The 25,535-nt window shown below is 39.5% G+C and overlaps 1 protein-coding gene and 1 pseudogene across 2 annotated transcripts; one reads left to right on the top strand and one right to left on the bottom strand.

Moving 5' to 3' along the window:
- The first annotated feature begins 92 nt into the window (after positions 1-92).
- Positions 93-23,597, top strand: LOC308635007 (olfactory receptor 5B12-like; annotated as a pseudogene). Its single transcript has 2 exons — positions 93-283; positions 22,836-23,597. The product of its transcript is annotated as an olfactory receptor 5B12-like (transcript).
- Positions 6,752-7,687, bottom strand: LOC308641172 (olfactory receptor 5B17-like; the record flags this gene model as incomplete). Its single annotated transcript, XM_081279482.1, has 1 exon — positions 6,752-7,687. One exon carries the CDS (start codon positions 7,685-7,687, stop codon positions 6,752-6,754), a length of 936 nt encoding a protein of 311 aa, XP_081135608.1.
- Positions 23,598-25,535: the final 1,938 nt, after the last annotated feature.

Here is a 25,535-nt window from a genome sequence, read left to right as displayed (position 1 = left end):
ATTCTGATCTCACTGCAGTCTTTACTATGTTCAGTGCCCCATTTTTGTTCCTCTTTGCTACAGGACAACTCCTGATTTCCCCAGCAACATTGATGGAGAACAGAACAGAAGTGACCGAGTTCATCCTCCTAGGACTCACCAGTGCCCCAGAACTACAGGTGACCCTCTTTATCATGATCACCCTCATCTACCTCATCAATGTTGTTGGGAACCTGGGGATGATCATACTGATCTTCTTGGACTCTCGTCTCCACACTCCCATGTACTTTTTCCTGGGTAACCTGTCTCTGGCAGATTTCTGTTACTCCTCAGCGGTCACTCCCACAGTCATGGCTGGGCTCCTTCTAGAAAATTTCCTACAATGCCTGTGTTGCTCAGGCCTTCTTGTTTGGAGCCTTTGGTGGTATGGAAAATTTATTCTTGGCCACAATGGCCTATGACTGCTATGCTGCAGTGTGTAAGCCCTTGCATTACACCACCACCATGACAACACGTGTGTGTGCATGTCTGGCTACAGGCTGCTACCTGGGAGGTTTCCTGAATGCCTCCATCCATGTTGGGGAAATACTCAGTCTCTCCTTCTGTAAGTCCAACATGGCCCATCACTTTTTCTGTGATATTCCAGCAGTCATGGCTCTGTCTTGCTCTGATAAGCATGATAATGAGATGGTTCTCATTATCTTTTTTGCTAGTTGTCTTGGTATCCTACATGTTTATATTTATCACCATCCTAAGGATGCTCTCAGATACAGGATACCAGAAGGCTTTATCCACCTGTGCCTCTCACCTCACTGCTGTCTCCATTTTCTATGGAGCTGTTAGCTTCATGTACTTACAGCCCAGCTCCAGTCACTCCATGGACACAGACAAAGTTGCCTCTGTGTTCTACACCATGGTCATCCCCATGCTGAACCCTGTGGTCTACAGCCTCAGGAACAAGGAGGTCAGGAGTGCTTTCAAAAAGTTATTGGAAGCACCATTTATTGAAGAAAATATTCCTTCTGCCATATGATCTTTGCACCTTTGTCTGGGTGCACAGGCTTCCTCTCTGGTTCTCAGTTCTGTTCCATTGGTCTCCGTGTCAGTTTTTATGTGAATACTATGTTGGTAATCAATACATTGGTAATCATAACTTTGTAGTATATTTTCCAGTCAGGAATTCTGATGCCTCGGCTTGATCATTTTTTTTCACCCCTCAGGATTGTTTTGCTATTCTATGTCTCTTATGGTTCCATGATATTGGTATTTTTTAAATTATAATTATCCATGCATGTTGATTGTACAAGTTAATAGCTTTGCTGTGACATTTACATAAAAGCCTGTGTCGTGCTCTAATTGTACCCTACAACCCTCTTATACCCTTCCCTCTCTCCTGTCCTTTTTTCTTTTCCCTCATAGTATCTTCAGATTGTCTGATTTTTTCTCTTAATTTATACATAATAGAGAAAAAAGAGTGATATTTTTCTTTCTGTGTCTGCCTTATTTTGCTAACATGATGACCACTGATAAATATGGAATGATTATAAAAAAGTCTCATAAATTATATTGTACCCATTCATTGTTTTTAAGTTTTTATGATCTACCTGTAGACCACACTGGATTCAGATTTTCTAGTTTTTTTCTAATATCTTTGTACAACTCTGCAACTAAGAATGGGAATTGCTCTTTCTAAAAGCCCTATAAACTAAGCCAGATAACTAGATGCAAATCACATGCCTGAAATTGTGGACCACACAGAGAGCTCATCAAGTGAAACTAGGAAAAATTGTAGCTCCATGATGTAGTTCTGACCTAATATGTGAGCATCCCTGTATTTAATTCTTAGTTTTGGTTTGGGCAGGGTGGGGTTGGTCACCAAATTACCTACAACCATAACCAGAGATATCCAAACTATAAAATTGCTGGCTTCGTGCTATAGACAGCTTTTCCCAAGCCCATTAATACAGGACTTCATGTGGTAATGAGACTCTAATCTCCTTGTAATGCATGTTTTTGATAATAATAACACTGTAATAAAATTTCACAATCAACAGCTGAATGGGTAACTTGAAAGAACCTGAATTGAGAAATCCTTTGGTGCACATAGTGATACCTTTGACAAAATCCACACAACCAGCAGGGGTCCAGCCCTGCACAGAGGGAAAAATCTAACCACCTGCCATTTAGGGGAGTGGGATTGTTGAACTTGATGTCTTGGAGAGTAAGTTAAAGGTTCACTGGGTGGTGGGTGGGGAAAGGAGAAAGTATGCATAGAGAAGCAATCTGTGCCCCTTAGATTAGTTCAGATTGTCTAGCCTTTGTTATATGTGCATATTAGTTAATATTGCTGGGTATTAAAGGATAATTCCTAATGCCTGAAGTTTGTTAGAAGTAGAAAACTAGTCCCTTTATGAATATCCTTTTGTTAGTTTTTAGGAAGAACTGCCTTCTGGGAATGACCTTTGTTAATCTACTTCTTGGAACTAGTCCTGAACTAAGTCACTGGAATGGTGAAGAGGGAGAAGAGGAAGGGTTTGGGGAATGCTTTTTGCTAATACTTCCACATCTGGAAGAGAGTTTTAGATCTATAACCATAGATCTATATGTGCATTTTTGGTAAAAGGCTTGTGTTTATTGTGCACATTTTATTTCAAAACATCTAAACTTTATAGGTGTCCTCGGGTGACAGGGAAACAAAAAGTAGAACTAGTGAAGTAGCCAACTTGTAAACATCTCTTTGTTATAATTGATAGAAAACACACATCTTGGACGTGGAATTGCTTTATCTCTGAGTAGTGTGTATCAGGACATTAGGCTGAAAGCAGAGGGGCACAGAAAAGCACACAGGGTAATATAGGAGCCAGGGCTCAAGGATTTAGATTTTGATGGGAGCCATTGGTGTATGTGTGTCTTCTGGCTGCACTGTAGGAATACTTTAATTCACCGGGAACATACTTTCTTGCTAATATTTTAGTAGTAGAACTCTGGTAATGAAACAAGCTTGGTGCATTCTGTTGCTTTGTCTCATTTTAAATTGAGCATTAAGGGAATGCATTATTTTAGTTGTAACTCTGCCAATATGTCTATCTAGAGGCCTGTGGCAATTTCTGTCTTCAGTGAAATTCTTGTCCCCAAGAGAGGATAACAGATTGAGTGGGTGTAGTGTATTCTTGGTTATCGAAAATACTCACGTAGCTTTGGGATTCTGAATTGGTGAATATTTATGATGTGTAGAAAAGCATGATACACACTACAATCTCCATCACACAAAATGGGGTGTTGTGTATGTATGTGCACAACCTAGAGGGACCCGTCCAACTAAGCTGCTTGTGACCGGATGACTTTGTTCTTTGCTTATGTTTTTATTTTTCCTGTAACGCACACGCTAACTTTAAAAAAAAATAAAAGCTATTTTAAAGGAAAAGAAAAGAAAAGAAACCTAACCACAGAATGGTTGGCCCACATTGCTTTCAGAGACAGTTCTTGATCAACAAAGGGGGAATGCTGGTGATCATATATACATACATTTTAAAATGCTATTGCTTTCCCCCCATTTTTACTATACTCTGGCTTATTTTATCCTTTTGTAAAGTGTAATGTGAAAAGGTAGATTCTATAAAATAACTCTAGTTCTTAAATTAATTCACTTAAAATTTAGTTCTATTTATCTCAAAAAAAAAATTGTCGACCACAACAGCATATACTTTCACTTAAAACCATGCCACGTTTTAAATCTCAAACTAGGACCCTTAGGACAGTTACTCAACTAAAGGGAAAAAAAGGTAAGAGGAAAGAAGAGTAGACAAACGGGATTGAGAAGGAGGAAGGAGGGACGGGAAAAGGGAAGAACAATGGAATGAATCTGACTGAACTTTCGTAGGTGCATGCGAGGATGTGGCCCAGGAAATCCCCACATCAGGTATATCCACAAGACACTAATTTAAAAAACCCTTTCAATAAATTACAAAAAAAAATCTGTAGAGTAGAAGTAGGGAGGCAGGAGGAAAGAGAAGTGTAGAAAGGAGAAGCACTGGGGAGTGGATTAGAGCAAATTATATTCCGTGCTTTTGTATCCTAATGTCTTATGTAAATAAAAAGAATAATTTTTAAAAAGAGTAAAAAGTTCTGTGTGCTGTCCACAGTAGGGTGAATGTAGATATCAGTTATATACTCAATAAACCAGAAAGATAGATTTGGAATGTTTTCATCATAAGAAAACCATAAATGTTTGAAATAGATGTGTTTAATCCAATGTAAACACTATGTAATACATACATTCATTGAAACATCACATGATGTCCTATCAACATGCAAAATTTTGTGTTCTTATGTATCAGTCAAAAATAAACTTAATTAACAAAAAATAAAAGGTAAAAAAAAAGAAAAAAGGTAATAACAGTTTTAAATTTATAGTATAGTACTGCAATTAATTATTTTATTTATTAAATTGATTTTATTCTGTGACATATATAAGATTTATATACATACTATATAAGTAAATTAATATAGGGTATTACATATTATATAAAAATATAATATGCAGAAGCAATCTCCATCAAATCATCAGTTTCGTGGAAGATGGTGGAATAGAACTACCTTCATGTGACTGCAAGAGAGAAGAATTGGGGTAACAAAGAATTTATATTCTGAGGAAAGTGAGAGAGGAAGAACTCTGAGAACCAATAAAGAAAAGTCATGGAAAACCTAAACAGCACAGAGAATCAGAAAGGCAACACAGAAAAGAGCAAAACAATTCACAACTTCCACCCTGGCTCAAGCCAATTAGGGACCAAACTGCCGCAGAGATCAGAACGTCCCTGCTGCCTTGACTGGGTGGGAGATGGCCGTGCAGGAGGGCTGTGACTTAGGGAGTGTCTGAACAAACCTGCCAAGAGGATGATGCAGTGGGGAGATGGCTGTGGTGGAGGAGAGGAGAGAGGAGGCACAGCACTGACCCTGCCCACTGTGACAAGATGTGTCACTGTCATGGAAGAAACCCACAAAGGCCAGGCCTGAAGGCACCAAGACTGAGCCTAGAAAATCCCGTGTTTCCAGTGATTCCCCCTCCAGCCCAGAACTCATTCTGGGGATATTCTGTGGATTGCACGTCAGCCATGCTCTTGGGTATCCTGGACTGGAAACCTCTGGACTGGATATATACATACCTGCCTGGAGCAGCCCACATACTGCCAGAATTTGCCTTGTCAATGAGAAAGGCTGGCAGTGGCCCCAACAGTGACTGGGTGTACACACTGAAAGCCTCAGGGGAGAATCCAGCCCTGGCCTGGTCAACATCCTTTTAATCTCTCTGACAATAAATGTGGGGTGCAGCATGCTTTCTGCACCAAATATTTGGCATCAGTCTCCTCACAGGAATCTCAACCGCTGTGACCCCTTTTCCCGGAGGTACCTGGGGGATTCCAACCAAAGACCTATAGACAAGTGTCTGCAAATACCTGGCCTCGAAGGAATCCTTGATTTTTTTTTTTGTCCATCTTGTCTATCCAGAATCAATAAAAATGGTTTGATTATTTGGATGAGTGTAGCAAGAACAACAACACAGGGTCTTTTTAATTTGTTTTGTTGAAATTTGGACAAGGAATATCAGATTGGACTTTTAAAAACCTTAAGGCTAGAAAGCCAAACCAAGGCAGACTTTATATTTTTACCTGTTGTACTTAGTATCTTGAGATTCCTGAGCCTGCCAGGAAGTAACAATCCTACTTACTCATCAAATCTAGGGAAACTTGGAGCCAGGGATTTTAAGGTTGTTTTGTATGTTTGGTTGGTTGGTTGGTTGGTTTTGGTACTAGAGATTGAACCCAAGGGTGCTTAACCACTGAGCCACAGCCTTGTTTGTAGAAGCAGGGTCTCACTAAGTTTCTTAGGGACTTTCTCAGTTGCTGAGGCTAGCTTGAAACTCGCAATCCTTCTGCCTTAGCCTTCTGAGCCTCTGGGAATACAGCCGTATGCCACCACAATCAGCTTATGTACATTTTTAAGTATGACAACGACTTCAATTATATCCACAACAAGGAGAAAAAGCATTCTCATTGAATTTATGTAAATGGCTACATTGTCGTTATATAAAGATAATTGTAAATAATTGATGAATTTTTGGAATGATCAGATAGGAATGAAAAAGTAAATATTTTATGTATAACTTTTATGAACTAATAAAAATACTGAAAGAATTTAAGAGTAAAATTTTTATTTCTAAAAGTTTACTTTATCAAATTGCTGTTTTAAATTTTTTTTTTAAAGTTTTGCTTTATTTCTAGTTTATAAAACAATCAAATAGAGAACTCAGAATGTTCTAAATCAAACCTTAAATAAACCATAATTTGTGCCCTGCTTAGTTTCCAGAAAAAAAAAAGCCACCATATCTACAGCCAACTAATTTTCCACAAAGGTGCTAAGAGTACTGGTTGGAGAGCAGAGAGCCTTCTCAATAGATGGTGCTGAGGAAATCAGATGTCCACATGCAGAATGAAGCTAGACCCCTGTCTCTCGCCAGTTAACAAAAATCAACTCAAAAGGATTAAAGACTTCTGTGTAAGATCCAAAACTTTGGAACTACAGGAAAAATGCAAAGGAGGAAACACTTCCAGACATTGGAATTGGTAAGGATATTTTTGGTCAAGATTCCCAAGGAATGGGAAAGCAAAGGAAAAATAGATCAAAGTGTATATATATATATATATATATATATATATATATATATATATATATATACACACACACACACACATATACACACATCATTAAGGGTTTAACCTAGAGCAGGTTTTGCCTTCTGAACAACCTGTTTAAATGCATTCTTAACTTCTTTGTTCCTCAGGCTGTAGACCACAGGGTTCAGCATGGGGATGACCATGGTGTAGAACACAGATGTGAACTTGTCTGTGTCCATGGAGTGACTGGAACTTGGCTTTAAGTACATGATGATGATGGTCCCATAAAATGTGGAGACTGCAACGAGATGAGCAGCACAGGTGGACAAAGCCTTCTTGTACCCCTCACCTGAGCGCATCTTCAAAATGGTGATAAACAAGTATAAGTAGGAAATCAAGATGATAACAAGTGCAAAAACGATATGAAAACTTGACATAAGAACAAGAACCAGTTCACCCATATGTTTATTAGAGCAAGCCAGAATCCTGACTGCGGGAATATCACAGAAGAAGTGATGGACCACGTTGGACATACAGAAAGAGAGGCAGAACGTGTCTCCAGTTTGCAAAGAAGCATTTAAAAAACCAAAGACATAGCATCCTATGGCCAGACGAGAGCACACAGTGTTTGTCATGATGGTGGAGTAATGTAAGGGCTTACACACAGCTGCGTAGCGGTCATAGGCCATTGAAGCCAAGAGGTAGTTGTCCACTGTGGCAAAGAATACAAAAAAGAACATCTGAGAAGCACATGAACTATAGGATATCATCTTGTTTCCTGTGAGGAGCCCAGCCATGACCTTGGGAGTGACAGTTGAGGAGGAACCAAAGTCCACCAGAGACAGGTGACTGAGGAAAAAGTACATGGGGGTGTGGAGACGGGAGTCCAACATGATCAGCAGGATCATCCCCAGGTTCCCCACCAGAGTGACGAGGTAGATAAGTGTGAAAACTGTAAAAAGAGGCACCTGAAGTTCTGGAGCACTGGTTACTCCCAGCAGGATGAATTCACTCACTCCTGTGATGTTCTTCATAGCCATTGTTTTAGAATCACAAGATGCTCTATGATAAAGATAAGTAAAGGAACACAATGAGGAACAAAAAAGAGTTGCACAGAAATTGAAATGAAAGAAGCATTATTTTACTTTAGTAATAATTGACTCTTCGACATTCTCCAGATTGAAAGCATTGGTATGGCAACACGATTCCACAGATCAACTTTATCCATGCATTGTTGAATATGGAGCGCCTTCAGGGATCACCTTTACAACTTCTTAATTTAGTATGAGTAAACCGAATTGTAGGAAATAATAAGCTGTCCAAGGTCGCCAGTCTGGAATGAATTCACCTTCCCAATAAGATGTTTGAGTTTACTAAGAGCTTTAAGGTCAGGCATGTTAAAAGTATATATCAATTTAACCCTATCTTCAACACCATACAGTTGACTAATTGTTATGTCCATCCATATATCAAGCAACAAAGAGTTTGAGTAAGTAAGTTTATAAAGGTATTCACAGAGAGAACAAAACTTTAGGCAATTTATCAGTGGTTTTCACCCTAAATGATATTTATGAATTTGAATTTATTTTACATTCATTCTATTTAAAAATCATCATTATATCCATTGTACAAAGCTCAGTGCTTCAAGTTGCATGAAGTGTAATTCACGAATGTATTCATAGTAGGTTCAGAGGGAGAAATGCATCATTAGAAGTTGCAACCGACCACAGCAATTCTGAAGAGAAGGTATAGTGTTAGATGTTTTAATATTCCCTTATCAATCCTTCCATTCACCCCTTGAGAGAGGTAGGTCTTCACCTAATATCAGTGAATCTCATTTTATCCATCCTTAAACAAAGATGCCATTGGAGCTATCTCAGAGATTATCGTGAGAGTTGAGTGAGATAGTGAAGGAAATGCAGCCCAATGTGGTGTTAATAAAAAACCTGACAAGTAACAGTGACAAAGTCATGGTTAGAACAGGAGGAGAGCTATGCTAGTTTGGAGGGATGGGGGAAGAAAGAGCACCCAAGGATTCAAGGATTCAAGTTTTTAAAACAGTAGCCTTGCTCCTGGGTTGACCTTCCCCACATGTCCTCTCAGATCTTCAGTATCTTGCAGTCTTTCTTCATCAGTTCTGCCTCTCTCATGTGAGGGACTGTGTAAGTCATTCCTGATGAGCAGCCTGGGGTCTTAAGTCGTCTTGAGTTAATTGCTCCCTTGAAATCCACATTTAGCTTGTGTTCAAGGACTCCCTTCTATCTTAGATGCTTTCTTACTGTTTTTACTGCCAACATGTATGTACCTGTTATCACAGGTATTCAGGGTTAAAAGTTCATGAATCCGGAGACTAACTCTAGTTTGCAAATCTGTTTATTTGCAAGCACAGTGTTTTAAATATATTTCTTTGAATCTGAAGAATTTGAAAGGACACCCATTCTCTGATAACCACTATTTTCTGCTATCTTCCTCCTGGCTCCTCCATGTTTCATGTATCTGACCTTAAATCAGGTGAGTCTGCAAATACCTCACCCACATAATGTAAAGTACAGTGATTGTTGCTTCGATTTCTTTAGCACCGGCTCTGTTTTATGAGAATCAGTGTTCTCCCTGGGCTGGTTCAGGTAATCCAGGACATTCTCACCATCTCAATGTTCTTAACCTAATTATGCATGTACTGGAATGTCTGCCATGTAAGGCAGCTCAAAATAATATGTGGCAGGTACATTGTGTGTAGTATTAGAGATGATGGAAGTTGAGAAGTCTTCCCAGACTATCTGATTCCTCATTTTTGTATGTCCATAAATAGCGGTACAAAAAGAGGTATTGTAAAGATCACCTCTCTACAATTAATTTATCTCCCCCATCACAATTCCCTTGGTTAGAAACAGCTCGTATTTAGTGCTTACTTGCCAGTTGGTCTTAGAAATAGAAAACAAAAGAGGGAGGGTCCCGGAAAGATACAGTAGAGGTAGATATACAATGTATATCTACACACACACACACACACACACACACACACACACAAATACACAATCTCATTTTCAGCTAAAAAAAATGAAGAATTCAAGAAGCTATGTGCCTTCTCCTGTGCTACATCCAGCATGAGATCTACTCAGGATCTCAGGATCTGTGTCTTTTATCATTCATTGCATTATCAGTATTTCTGAGTGAGAAAGTAATGAAAGGGTGAGATTATGAAGAAATTATATTGAAAACAGAGTAAGGATCTTGGTAATTTGAGGATGAGCATTCTAGAGTCTGAATAAATGCCAGTTCACTCTGTTTTGGTAAGCTATTCCTTTAACAACAGGTTCAAACATAGAAACCGGATGAATTACCATGTACTCATTCGAAGCAGGATTTTGCTCATTCTTTTCAGGAAGGCAGCACACCATCTCATAAACATCCTTGTATACTCTGATGGCTTAAGAACTTTTGTATTTAGATTCTAGAATCATTTCAATATTTCAGGGAAAAAAGTTCAAATAGCCATATCGGAGCTCTAAAACTCATAGAAGATATAGCTGAACTATTCATTGCTTCTGCATCCATTACATTTTTCACTAAGTTGTTTCTTGACTACAGAAGCTTACCTTGCTCCTTGAAAAGATGGAAAAGATGATCCTGAATCATGAGTCTGGTACCAAAAATTCAACCTTGAAAGAATGTATGAACAATTTTGGAGAAACTCCTTCCTAAGTATTAGTCAAATGTCTCAAGTTTCCTGGGGCATGAAGAAATGGAGGTAAGATCATTAACACAGAGAGGAAGCCTGACTTTAAGTCTTGCATCTACTGTACATTTTTCTGTGTAATTGGGAGAGTTATAGACCTGTGGCCAGGCTCAATTTCCTCATTTGTGAAATAGAAATAATAAAATTATCCTTCCTGCATATTTCCCAGAATAGTCCCTGTAAAGAGGAGACAAGCGTAGATCTAGTAAAATCAAAACCAACCAACCAAACAAAAAACCTTACTAAGTGTTGATCCTCTCAACATGAATCCATGTGAAGTTTATCTGGGGTGTTCGACTAGCTATGTTGACAGACTCACTGAAAACACTCCATTTGAAGGAACACTGCCATCCATCAAAATAAGGTGTGACAAGGAAGCTCTGCTCAGACTTTGGTCCCTTTGAAAGTAATGTCATGATTGGAATATGTCATGATGGAGTCATGAAGAGACTCCAGAGCTCCATATATAGGAATCAGGAGAAAACCATACTGCTTGGTGCCCTCCAGGGAACAGACTCCCTTTGAGGGTAATCATTCCTCTCCACCCCATTTACCCAGTGAAGAAGCAAGTGAAGAATGCACAGAAATGTAGTTTGAGGTGCTTAGTTCCCATAAATGCTTTTGATACTTGGTATCATTTCTACCCACCCCATTCCCCACTCCTCCATTTTTTAAGGTGTCACCTACATATGTGAACAATAAATTTAACTGATTTAAAATTATTGTGGCTATTGATATTCATAAAATACTTCTAAAACCTTATTTTTTAATCTGTCATTTTTAATTCATTTTCTTGTCACCAATTCTATTAAGTTCTCATAACTCAATGATGGCTACTGAAGTTTTTAGCTGATGAATCTATTGTATCTCTGTTTTTTTCTTGAGATCAACTGACAAATATGACCTCAGGGTCACAGAGATAAAAAGTAGTCTTCATACCAAAAAAAAAAAATGTAGCTTACTATTTTGTTTGGATCTGTAGGCATGTAGACTTTTCTTATTCCCTGAATTACCCTGCAGTAGCAGACAGTATTGCTCTATCCATGTCCCCTTGGAACTCATTGTCCCTGTGCTGGCCAGCACTTATTAGGACAAAGAGTCTGCATCTTTAGAATGGGGGATAATTTTGCTCTAAGAGTCTGCTCAGCTCATTTGCAGAATGTTTAATTTCCCTAGTGGCAGCCACCAGATAGGAGTAAAGCAATGAATACCCCAGATTCCACAACTTTCAGGTAGTATAACCCTGAGCCATGTCTTCTAGAGTCTTCTAGTGGCTCCAAGGTTCCAGGTGTGATTTTCCCCCATTGTTCACATTTATTATCTGCTCACCAATGAAATTCTGAATTTGTGTCTGTATTAGGGTTCTCTAGAGGAACAGAATCAACAGGATGCATATAGTATTATCAAAGAAAGGAGATTTATTAGGTTGGCTTTGCAGTCAGAAACTGGATAGCCGGAGAATCTCACAATGGCCATGTGCAACTTGCAGTGCTGGGGGGACTAGTAGTTACTCAGTGCAAGCGGTGGAGCCTCAGAAGCAGGACAAATGATGTCTCCCAGTTCTACACTGAAGGCTTGGGAGCTCCCTAGGGAAAAGCTTTTCAGAGTCTGCGTGAAAGGAGTGAAGGAGCTCGTGTCTGATGTCCTTGGCGGATGGCAGCAGCAATCCCAGCACCCACTCAGGAAGAATCAAGTTTGTGTCTGTCGGCATCTTCCTTCTTCCACCCTTTGTTCCCTCCAGGCCCCCACTGTGTGTCACCCATATTCAGGGTGGGTCTGTCCAATCACTTGGCTGCCCCATATGACAATCAGTTCTGAAAACACCGTCACCCCTTCATCATGGGACCCAGAAATCTCTTAATCTTAAGCATCTCTTAGTCCAATCAAGTTGGCTGTCCAGGTTAACCATGGCAGAGTCCTTCCCTCCTGTTACTCCCTGTCCTTCTGCTTTATGAGTGTTTCCCTGCTATTAACTCCTAAGCACATGATTTCAAATTACTGATTTGGGTCTGATCTGGGGGAACCTACTCTAACACAGATCCCAAGACTATGGGTCTCTTCTTTAAACAGGCAGATCCTCTACCATTAACCTTGGAACCTAGAGTAATACGGGACACAAGAGACCCTTGCCTCAGATAAGCAAGATCAAATCAAAGGAGAAAACATATCCATGCTAATTCTTCTTTCAAATTCCCCAATCAGATAAAGTACCTCTCTCTCCTCTACTGGAAACCTCCACTGTACTCCTATACCTGTGGCTTACAAACTAACTTTTGAGTTTTATATAACTCAAAGGGTTTAATTTTCCCCTTATGCTCCAATAGCAGTGGCTCGGGGTATAGGAATGTGGATTAGCACTTATTTCCCCACAGTCTTAGTGCTGGCTGCAGACATCCATGTCGTTTGACAAGAACAATGATATGAGGCCAATGGTTATTATTTTGTATTTTCACTGTCCACCTTCTCCAAATTTTTTCCTTGTTCCTGTTTTTCTGCTTTTATGAAAATGTAATCCAATAGAGAATTTTTAAAATATATTCCCTCAGAAATTTATGTGGTCCTTCAAACAGAGAACTGAGCCAGTTCTTTATTTGATAAATTCTCACCTAATTTCTATTTGAGCACTTATTTCCCCCAGGTTCTCTCTATTCTTTGCGGAGCTCATACAACATAGGGAATTTCTCAATCTATCCTGTCACTTTAACCTATTTTTGTTTTACTTATAATAAGAATACTTGAGATCTGTCTTTAGCAAATTTTTAAGTGCACAATATGTTATTGTTAACTTTGGGCCCATCATTGTACAGCAAATCTCAAAGACTTGTTCATCTTGAAAAACTTATGCTTTGTACTCATTAAATAGCAGCTCATTTTCCTTTTCCTCAACCCCCCAAAACTACCATCCTATACTCTGTTTATTTGATTTTGGTTATTTTCAATACTTCTTATAACTAGATTAACACCATAGTTTTCTTCTGTCCCTGTATTATTTCACTAAATACAACACTTTCTAGACTCACTCCTATCTAGACTCACATATATGGATTTTCTCCTTTATAATGATTGAAGAGTATTCCATTGTATGTATATGCCACATTTTCTTTATGCACCTAACTGTTGATGGACATTTATGCTATTTCCATAACTTCACCTTTGCATATAGGGATATAAGAGACAGGAGGATCTGAATATTTCTTTAAGATCCTGATTTCAATTCGTTTGGCTATACACCCCAAAGGAGGATTGCTGGATCAAATGGTAATTTGTTTCTGATAATTAGAATCTTCATATTGTTTTACATAGTAGCTACAACTTTCATTCCCACTTAGAGGGCTCAAGAGTTCAGGGATTTCCCCACACACTTACTAATACTAATTTTCTTTAGTTGGTTTTTTATTATTGTTATTTATAATAACCACCCAATGAGTGTAAGGTGCTATTTCATTTGTGTTAAGTATATGTTTAATCTTTAATCTGTTTTTGTGTTGATTTGTGTTGATCTTTCTCTATGATGTAAATTACAATCCAATTTGTTATTTCACATGTGAATATCCAGTTTTGCCAGCACAACTTGTGGAAGAGATTGCCTCTTACCTGTTGTCCATTCTTTTTTTTTCTTTTTTTTTATTGGTTGTTCACAACATTACAAAGCTCTTGACATATCATACTTCATACATTAGATTGAAGTGGGTTATGAACCCCCAATTTTACCCCAAATGCAGATTGCAGAATCATGTCGGTTATACATCCACAATTTTACATAATGCCCTATTAGTAATTGTTGTATTCTGCTACCTTTCCTATCCCCTACTATCCCCCCTCCCCTCCCCTCCCTTCTTCTCTCTCTACCCCATCTACTGTAATTCATTTCTCACCTTGTTTATTTTCCCATTCCACTCCCAACCTCTTATATGTAATTTTGTATAGCAACGAGGGTCTCCCTTCATTTCCATGCAATTTTCCTCATCTCTCCCTTTCCCTCCCATCTCATGTCACTGATTAATGTTACTCTTTCCTTCCTACTCTTCCTCCCTGCTCTGTTCATATTTGCTCTCATTATATCAAAGAAGACATTTGACATTTGTTTTTTAGGGATTGGCTAGCTTCACTAAGCATAATCTGCTCTAGTGCCGTCCATTTCCCTGAAAATTCTATGATTTTGTCATTTTTTATTGCTGCATAGTACTCCATTGTGTATAGATGCCACATTTTTTTATCCATTCATCTACTGGGGGGCATCGGGGTTGGTTCCACAGTCTAGCAATTGTGAATTGTGCTGCTATGAACATCGATGTGGCAGTATCCCTGTAGCATGCTCTTTTAAGGTCTTCAGGGAATAGTCCAAGAAGGGCAATAGCAGGGTCAAATGGTGGTTCCATTCCCATCTTTCCCAGGAATCTCCAAACTGCTTTCCAAATTGGCCGCACCAATTTGCAGTCCCACCAGCAATGTACAAGTGTACCCTTTTCTCCACATCCTCGCCAGCACTTGTTGTTGTTTGAATTCATAGTGGCTGCCAATCTTACTGGAGTGAGATGGTATCTTAGGGTGGTTTTGATTTGCATTTCTCTGACTGCTAGAGATGGTGAGCATTTTTTCATGTACTTATTAATTGATTGTATGTCCTCCTCTGAGAAGTGTCTGTTCAGGTCCTTGGCCCATTTGTTGATTGGGTTATTTGTTATCTTATTGTCTAATTTTTTGAGTTCTTTGTATACTCTGGATATTAGGGCTCTATCTGAAGTGTGAGGAGTAAAGATTTGTTCCCAGGATGTAGGCTCCCTATTTACTTCTCTTATTGTTTCTCTTGCTGAGAAAAAACTTTTTAGTTTAATTAAGTCCCATTTGTTGATTCTTGTTGTTAACTCTTGTGCTATGGGTGTCCTATTAAGGAATTTGGAGCCCGACCCCACAATCTGTAGATCGGAGCCAACTTTTTCTTCTATCAGACGCAGAGTCTCTGGTTTGATATCAAGTTCCTTGATCCATTTTGAGTTAACTTTTGTGCATGGCGAGAGAAAGGGATTCAGTTTCATTTTGTTGCATATGGATTTCCAGTTTTCCCAACACCATTTGTTGAAGATGCTATCCTTCCTCCATTGCATCCTTTTAGCCCCTTTATCAAATATAAGATAGTTGTAACTTTGTGGATTAGTCTCTATGTCCTCTATTCTAAACCATTGGTCCGCCCGCCTGTTTTGGTACCAGTACCATGCTGTTTTTGTCACTATTGCTTTGTAATATAGTTTGAAATCTGGTATCGCTATACCGCCTGATTCACACTTCCTGTTTAGAATTGCTTTTGCTATTCTGGGTCTTTTATTTTTCCATATGAATTTCATGATTGCTTTGTCAATTTCTACAAGATATGCCGTTGGGATTTTGATTGGCATTGCATTAAAACTATAGAGAACTTTTGGTAATATCGCCATTTTGATGATGTTAGTTCTGCCTATCCATGAACAGGGTATGTTTTTCCATCTTCTAAGATCTTCATCAACTTCTCTCTTTAGGGTTCTGTAGTTTTCATTATATAAATCTTTCACCTCTTTTGTTAGGTTAATTCCCAAGTATTTTATTTTTTTTGAGGATATCGTGAATGGAGTGTTTTTCCTCATTTCCATTTCAGAAGTTTTGTCGCTGATATACAGAAATGCCTTTGATTTATGCGTGTTGATTTTATATCCTGCCACTTTGCTGAATTCATTTATTAGCTCTAGTAGTTTCTTTGTAGACCCTTTTGGGTCTTCTAGTTATAGGATCATGTCATCTGCAAATAGTGATAATTTAAGTTCTTCTTTTCCAATTTTTATGCCTTTAATTTCTTTCGTCTGTCTAATTGCTCTGGCCAGTGTTTCGAGAACTATATTGAATAGAAGTGGAGATAGAGGGCATCCCTGTCTTGTTCCGGATTTTAGAGGGAATGCCTTCAACTTTTGTCCATTCAGAATGATGCTAGCCTGAGGCTTAGCATAGATAGCTTTTACAATGTCAAGGTAAGTTCCTGTTATCCCTAATTTTTCTAATGTTTTGAACATAAAGGGATGCTGTACTTTGTCGAATGCTTTCTCTGCATCTATCGAGATGATCATATGGTTCTTATCTTTAAGTCTATTGATGTGGTGAATAACATTTATTGATTTCCATATATTGAACCATCCTTGCATCACAGGGATGAATCCTACTTGATCATGGTGCACAATTTTTTTGATGTGTTTTTGTATTCGATTCGCCAGAATTTTATTGAGGATTTTTGCATCTAGGTTCATTAGAGATATTGGTCTGTAGTTTTCTTTCATTGAGGTGTCTTTGTCTGGTTTCGGAATCAGGGTGATGTTGGCCTCGTAGAATGAATTTGGAAGAGCTCCCTCTTTTTCTATTTCCTGAAATAACTTGAAAAGTATTGGTTTTAATTCTTCTTTAAAGGTTTTGTAAAACTCCGCTGTATACCCATCCGGTCCTGGGCTTTTCTTGGTTGGTAGTCTTTTGATGGCTTCTTCAATTTCATCCATTGATATTGATCTGTTCAAATTGTGTGTATCCTCCTGACTCAGTCTGGGCAAATCATATGACTTAAGAAATTTATCAATGTCTTCACTATTTTCTATTTTGTTGGAATATAGGTTTTCAAAATAATTTCTAATTGTCTTCTGTATTTCTGTAGCATCTGTTGTGATATTGCCTTTTTCATCCCGTATGTTAGTAATTTGAGTTCTCTCTCTTCTTCTCTTCGTTAGCATGGCTAAAGGTCTGTCGATCTTATTTATTTTTTCGAAGAACCAACTTTTAGTTTTGTTAATTTTTTCAATAGTTTCTTTTGTTTCAATTTCATTGATTTCCGCTCTGATTTCAATTATTTCTTGCCTTCTGCTACATTTGCTGTTGTTTCGCAATTCCTTTTCCAGGGCTTTGAGATGAAGTGTGAGCTCATTTATTTGTTGGTTTTTTCTTTTTTTGAGGAATGACCACCAGGCGATGAATTTTCCTCTTAAAACTGCTTTCATTGTGTCCCATAGATTCCGATATGTTGTGTCTGTATTTTCATTTATCTGTAAGAATTTTTTGATTTCCTCCTTTATGTCTTCTGTAACTCATTGATCATTCAGTAACATATTGTTCATTTTCCATGTGATGTAGGATTTTTCCTTCCTTCTTTTATCATTGATTTCCAGTTTCATTCCATTATGATCAGATAAAATGCATGGTATTATCTCCACCCCTTTATATTTACTGAGGGTTGCCCTATGGCATAATATATGGTCTATTTTTGAGAAGGATCCATGTGCTGCTGAGAAAAAAGTATATCCATTTGATGATGGTTGATATATTCTATATATGTCAGTTAAGTCTAGGTTATTGATTGTGATATTGAGTTCTATAGTTTCTTTATTCAATTTTTGTTTGGAGGATCTGTCCAATGGTGAAAGAGGTGTGTTGAAGTCACCCATAATTATTGTGTTGTGGTCTATTTGATTCTTGAACTTGAGGAGAATTTGTTTTATGAATGTCGCAGCACCATTGTTTGGTGCATAAATATTGATAATTGTTATGTCTTGTTGGTGAATGGTTCCTTTTAACAGTATATAATGACCTTCTTTATCCCTTTTGATTAACTTAGTCTTGAAGTCGATTTTATTCGATATGAGGATGGCCACTCCTGCTTGCTTACGAGAACTCTGTGCGTGGTATATTTTTTCCCATCCTTTCACCTTCAGCCTGTGTATGTCTTTTCCAATCAGATGTGTCTCCTGGAGGCAGCATATTGTTGGATTTGTTTTTTTAATCCATGATACCAGCCTATGTCGCTTTATTTTTTTTTTTTTTTTTTTTTTTTTTTTTTTTTATTGGTTGTTCACAACATTACAAAGCTCTTGGCATATTATATTTCATACATTAGATTGACATGGGTTATGAACTCCCAATTTTACCCCAAATGCAGATTGCAGAATCACGTCAGTTACACATCCACAATTTTACATAATGCCATATTAGTGACTGTTGTATTCTGCTACCTTTCCTATCCCCTACTATCCCCCCTCCCCTCCCCTCCCATCTTCTCTCTCTACCCCATCTACTGTAATTCATTTCTCTCTTTGTTTATTTTCCCATTCCCCTCACAACCTCTTATATGTAATTATGTTTAGCAATGAGTGTCTCCCTTCATTTCCATGCAATTTCCCTTTTCTCTCCCTTTCCCTCCCATCTCAAGTCTCTGTTTAATGTTACTCTTTTCTTCCTACTCTTCCTCCCTGCTCTGTTCATACTTGCTCTCATTATATCAAAAAAGACATTTGGTATCTGTTTTTTAGGGTTTGGCTAGCTTCACTAAGCATAATCTGCTTTATTGGAGAGTTTAGGCCATTAACATTCAGGGTTACTATTGATATATGGTTTGAACTTCCATCCATGTTTGAATGTTTATCCTTTTTTTTTAAATATTTAGTTTGTTTCTCCGTGATTATCTTTCCCCTCGCCCTCTGTCTTTACTGAGGTACTTCCCACTGATGGTTTTGGTTATTGTTTTTCATTTCTTCCTCGTGTAGTGTTTTGCTCAAAATGCTTTGCAATGCAGGTTTTCTGGCTGCAAATTCTTTTAACTTTTGTTTATCATGAAAGATCTTTATTTCGTTGTCATACCTGAAGCTTAATTTTGCTGGATACAGAATTCTTGGTTGGCATCCATTGTCTTTCAGTGTTTGAAATACATTGTTCCATGACCTTCTTGCTTTCAGTGTCTGTGATGAAAAGTCCGTTGTTAACCGTATTGGTTTACCCCTAAATGTAATCTGTCTCCTTTCTCTTGTAGCTTTTAATATTTTCTCTTTGTTCTGTATATTGGATATCTTCATAACAATGTGTCTTGGCGTTGGTCTACTGTGATTTTGTGTGCTCGGTGTCCTGTATGCATCTTCAATTTGTATATCTGTTTCCTTTTTTATTTCTGGAAAGTTTTCTGTAATTATTTCATTCAGCAGGTTTCTCATTCCCTTGGTTTGAATCTCTGTACCTTCTTCTATCCCGATGACTCGTAAGTTTGGTTTCTTCATGTTATCCCATAGCTCCTGGATGTTTTTCTCGTGATTTTTTACCAGCCTTTCTGAGTTGGCTAGACTCTTTTCAAGATGGTATATTTTGTCTTCATTATCTGACGTTCTAGTTTCTACTTGCTCCACTCTGTTAGTGATACTCTCAATTGAGTTTTTAATTTGGTTTACCGTTTCCTTCATTTCTAGAATTATTGTTTGATTATTTTTTATAATCTCTATCTCCTGATAAAGGTGCTTAACTTCTTCTTTTAGCTGTTTATGTAATTCATTCTCAATGTGTTCTTTCGCTGCTTGAATTTGCTGTCTTGTATCCTCTTTAAGGTTCCATTCCATCTGTCTAAGGTGTTCCTTGAGGTCTTTATATGACCATTTTTCTGATGACTCTAGGTCCTCCTGAATATTTAGGCTGTCCTGCATTGTTTGTACTCCTTTTCTTCCTTGTTTCTTGAAGCTGCTCATGTTGCTTCTTGTTCTGTTTGACTGCTGAGTTACTGTTTATTCCTATAAATTTATTTGATGCTTGGGAGGAAAGGTATTAGAAGGGAAGTGAAGAAGTCACTAAGGAGAATGAGAGTAGGCAGGTAGAATTCAAGGAAGGGGGGATAAGAAAAATGAAAAGACAAAAGAAGAAAGAAATAGGAACTAAAAAAGAACAAAAATTTTAAAAAATAATAATAATAATTTAAAAAAATTAAAATTAGAGTTAGAAGAGAAAGAAGAAGGAAAAAACAAAACAAAAAAAAACAAGATAGAAAAATGAAGATGAAAGAAAAACCCCAATCAAAAACATAAACAAAAACAAAGACAAAAACAAAAAAAACAAAACAAAACAAAACAAAACAAAACTAATAAATGCCGTCTTAGAGTTTGATTAACTTCTCTTCCACTAGGTGGCGCTGTGCCCACCAGGTCAAGTCTTTCCCATCAGTACGCCGGAACCAATCAGTGTGCAGCAGCTCCTCCCAGACTGGGCGAGTCTCCAATCCTGAGTGCCTAGGGCCTCCTCTTGTGTCCAATCACTTCCACTTTTCCTCTAGCCAGGCCCCTCTCACCACAATACTGGCTACAGGCCAGGTCTGCTGCTCCCGGGAGCCCTGTTTTCATGAACGACTGGGCTCACTCCTCCAGATTGCCAGTCCCTCAGACCCTAAGATTGTAGAGCTTGGGGCTGAGAATCCTCAGCGAATTTTACTTGCCCTCCGGTAGCCACACCCCCGTAGCTGGTGCAAGAGACCTCAGCAGCCAGCCCTGGCGGGAGCGGCAGTCCCACACCACCTCTGACTCCCTCGGGCTGGCTGTAGCACTCACGGGAGAGCTGGAAGGGGCCCTTAAGGTTCCCCGATGCGTGGAGAGGGAAAGCCAGGGGTCCACACACCTGTAGCAGCAGGCTTCAATGAAGTTATCTCCTCCGCCGCAGCCCTGCGACACCAGCCCTCCGCCACAGTGGTGTCCCCCGCAAATGGCGACAGTTCGCCTCCCCCTGCCGGGCGACCAACGCCACGGGGGTCCCCACTGTTTCTCCCAAGCCCCGCCTGGACCCTGCGGCCACTACCCACGAAGGCCTGGCAGGCATCCATCTCCGTAGGATGAGAAGGGCTGACCAGCCGCCTCAGCCAGATGGCTTAATGCTGAGTCGCAGCTGTCTGTCTCAGCTTTTCAGACGCGGCGGTGCAGGGCGCGGGGCACGGAGAGGCTTACTCACTTCCCGCCGCCATCTTCCTCTTCTCGCTGTTTCGGGATGATGGCGGGGTGCTGGCTCGCTCTCTCCGGTATGTCTTAGCCTCGGGCTCCCGTGCCTCTCTCTGCCGCGGCCTCCACAGCCAGCGCTGCCCTGGTCGCTCTCTCCGCCCCCGACGTTCCCGGCTTCTAGCCGCACCGCGGCCTGGTCTGTGTCTTTCTGGCTCGCGGCTCCAGCGGCGCCCGGGGCCGGGGAGGTGATGGCCCCTCTCCGGCAAGTACCGCAGTTCCTGGGCCCCGAGTCCCGGTGGCCACAAACCGACACTTCTAATAGACCTACCAGACCCCGGCAGGACCCCTCTTCATGGAATTTTGCTAGAGGTTCCTCAGTGTGTAGCCTGCCGCTGTTCCAAAGGGTCTTTTTGAACCCGTTAATGTGGAGACATTAGAATCGCTGCTTCCTCCTCGGTGGCCATCTTCCCAGCCCTGTTGTCCATTCTTGGCACCCTCATATGGTTTTATTTCTGGGATCTCTATTCTATTTTATTGTGCTGTGTCTGTTTTTATGCCAGCACCATACGGTTTTACTTACTGTCATATCACAATATTTTTTTACTTCTTTACCTCTTTATTTCTTTTTTATTAATCAATTTGTTTATTTTAATTACACATATATGATAGCAGAATGCATTTTGATTCATTTTACACAATAGCAGCACAATGATGCAGCGTCGCACCATATGTGCAGTCATACATGTACCTAGGGTAATGATATCTATCTCATTCCACTGTCTTTCCTGCCCCCATGCCCTTTCCCCATCCTTCCCTTTCCTTTGCCAATCAAAGTTCCTCCATTTTTCCCATGCCTCCCCCCATTATGTATACACATCCACTTATCAGAGAGAACATTCAGCCTTTGTTTTGGGGGGCTTGGCTTACTTCACTTAGCATGATATACTTCAACTCCATCCATTTACTTGAAAATGCCATAATTTTATTTTCTTTTAATGCTGGGTAATATTCCATTGTGCATATATACCACAGTTTATTTATCCATTCATCTTTTGAAGGGCATCTAGGTTGCTTCCACAGTTTAACTATTGTGAGCTGAGCTGCTATAAAGTTGATGTGACTGTGTTACTATGTATGATGATATAGACTGGGTCAAATGGCAGTTTCATTCCAAGTTTTCTAAGGAGTCTCCATAGTGCTTTCTAGATTGGTTGCACCAATTTGTAGCCCCACCAGCAGTGTATGAGTGTGCCTTTCCCCCCACATCTTCACCAACATTTATTGTTGTCTGTATTCTTGATAACTGCCACTCTGACTGGCATGAAATGAAATCTTAGAGTAATTTTGATTTGCATTTCTTTAATTACTAGAGATGTTGAACATTTTTTCATATATTTGTTGATCGAATATATATTTCCTTCTGAGAAGTGTCTGTTCAGCTCCTTAGCCCATTTATTGATTGGGTTATTTGTTTTGTGGTGTTAAGTGTTTTGAATCCTTTATATATCCTGGAGATTAGTGTTCTATCTGACATGGCTTATTGCAATAAAGAATACCAGACACCAGAAATGCTGAAATGAATCCAAAAGACATAAAAACAGGCCACCGTGGCAGCCACAGTCAGCTCATCACTCTGGTGGGGAACCTGGGCATGATCCTGTTGATCCTGCTGGACTCCCGTCTCCACACTCCCATGTACCTTCTCCTCAGTCACCTGTCTCTGGTGGACTGCGTTTATTCTTCAGCTGTCACTCCCAAGGTCATGGCGGGGTTTCTCACAGGAGATAAGATCATATCCTACAATGCTTGTGCAGCCCAGATGTTCTTCTCTGCAGCCTTTGTCACTGTTGAGAGTTTCCTCCTGGCCTCGATGGCCTTGGATCGCCATGCAGCCGTGTGTAAGCCCCTGCACTACACCATCACCATGACGAGCACTGTGTGTGTCCTGATGGTCACTGCCTCCTATGCCTGTGGGCTTCTGCAGGCTTCTGTCCATGTAGCCTTCACATTCCATCTCTCCTTCTGTCGTTCCAATGTGGTCAATCACTTTTTCTGTGACATTCTCCCACTTCTGGCTCTTTCTTGCTCTAATATCTATACAAATGAGATTGTGCTTTTCACTTTGGCAGCATTTGATACTTTTTTTTCACTCTCTTGGTCATCTTGAGCTCTTAACTACTCATTTTGGTTGCTATCCTGAGGATGCATTCGTCTGAGGGACAGAAGAAGGCCTTCTCCACCTGTGGGTCCCACCTCACAGCTGTTTCCATCTTCTATGGAACCATCGCCTCCATGTACTTACAGCCAAATTCCAGTCACTCCATGGACACAGATAAAATCGCATCTGTGTTCTACACAATGATCATCCCCATGCTGAACCCCCTGGTCTACAGCTTGAGGAACAAAGAGGTCAACAGTGCATTCAGGAAGGTTGTTGGAAAAGCAAAGTCCTCACTAGGCTTAGTCTGTTAATTTTATATTTCTTACAAACAATTTGGAGCATTCATTAGGCATCTAGTGTTTAATAATATTATGTAATTACAATTGTTCCTTTTCTCTAATTTCTCTGAGTAGTTCTTTCATAATTACAATGCTTCTCTTCGTGGCTTGTAAATATAATTAGGTGTTAGGGAAATTTGCATGTCTTTTTTTCAGAAATAATATGCTACTTCCACTTTAAGAACCAGATTCTAATCTTAGACACTGTAGGATCCCACGTATCACCACACCATTAGAGTGAAGTCCTTTGCAGGTAATCCTCATATATACATGATACCAATTCTCAATTCTTAAAATGTAAAATAACACCATGATTCTCATATAGTTCTCAGACATATGTGCTCCTAAGAATCATATTGAAAGATTGTCATAGTGCAAAATACCAGGATATAATTCAAAATAATATCTTTATATATTTATTGTAAAATTAATAAATCCATAGTATGACCATTCATTATCTGCATCTTCTTGAATCCTGAGCTTCAATATAGCAGAAGGTTCAATAAAGAGTTGAATAATGAAAAATACCCTATAACCAAACCCATTTCAAATAACAACAACAAAAAAAAAGACATACTTAAGATGAGGGACAAGCTACTTACTCTGATTTACATGATGTTACATACTATGCACACGTGTTGAGATGACTTTGAATCCCATAGATGGGAATGTTACATACTTACAAAAAAATTGTTTTAAAATGAGAGCAAAAAGCCAGGCCCAGTGGTGACTGTAATCCCAGCAGCTTGGGAAACTGAGGCAAGAGGAACACTAGTTCAAAAGCCCGCCTCAGCAAAAGTGAGATGCTAAGCAATTCAGTGAGAGACCCTGTCTTGAAATAAAATACAAAAAAAATATGACTGGGGTGTGACTTAGTGGTCGCGAGCCCCTGAATTCGATACCCTGTACCCTCCCCCAAAAAAAGAGAGAGCAAAAAATTTCCCTGCAGCACCTCTATAGTGAAAAAAGACAAATCAATATTTTGCTTAAAAATAGAATAAATGAAAGAAAAAGTGTAGCAGGAAGATTCTAGACCTTTGAGAAAGCTAAAGGTGAGAAAGATTGCATGAGGTCATGGCCTCACCCAAATCAGAGATTTTTACCAAGGATTTTATTTTGTTGCCTAATATGACTGTGGCACAGCTCATTGACTGATTGGGCCCTTGTTCCTCTAAGATTCTATCCCCTGTGTCCTCACAAGCACTCTCAGCCAAAAGGCACACACCACCCTCTGCTATCTCCAGACAGGGTCAAGTGAAGGGGCCAATGTGGGAATCAAAGTCTCCAGAGATCTCCACTCTCATGGCACTGCTTCCTCTGAGAGTCCTGTGGAAAGCTGCCATCTCTGGCTTGGTATTTTCATGAGCACAGCCCATGTTGTCTGCCACAGAACAGAGCTCCATGGTGGGGAAGGAGAGTCTTCTGCAGGATGAGTTTTCCAATGTGGACTCGGAGACAATGGTTGGGATACCCCTTGATTTGTTCCATCCCTTATCTGTTCCAAGCACAAAAGTAAGTATTATGAAAAGAGCATATCTGGTTACAAGTCTAAGGGGCCATAGAAAGCCTAACCCTTTTTATTTTACAAATGAAAACAAAATGAAAAGTAAATAATGCCCAGTTAGTGTATACAGCAGCAGCACCAGCACTTATTGCTGGTCTTCTCACCCCTAGTTCCCTGCTCCCTCCTCCCACAGTGCTGCTCTGCAGCAGGCAGATGTGCACGCTCACTGCTTTGCCTTACTAGAATGGCTGGGTAGATGGTTAGACTGAAGGGGGGAACACACTCCTCATCTTCTTGCATCATGAAGGTGCTGTAGGAGTACAGGTGCAGCGATTACAGCTCCATTTCTCAATTTCAAGGGTTGTGGCTGCTAAAAAGGTCTCTTTGACCATCTATATTGTTAGCCT

Source organism: Spermophilus citellus (assembly GCF_964194105.1).
Source record: "Spermophilus citellus genome assembly, chromosome: 2".
NCBI classification, from domain to species: Eukaryota; Metazoa; Chordata; class Mammalia; order Rodentia; family Sciuridae; genus Spermophilus; species Spermophilus citellus.
Note: the sequence above shows the minus strand (reverse complement) of the source record. Positions and strands in the feature narration are given on the sequence as shown.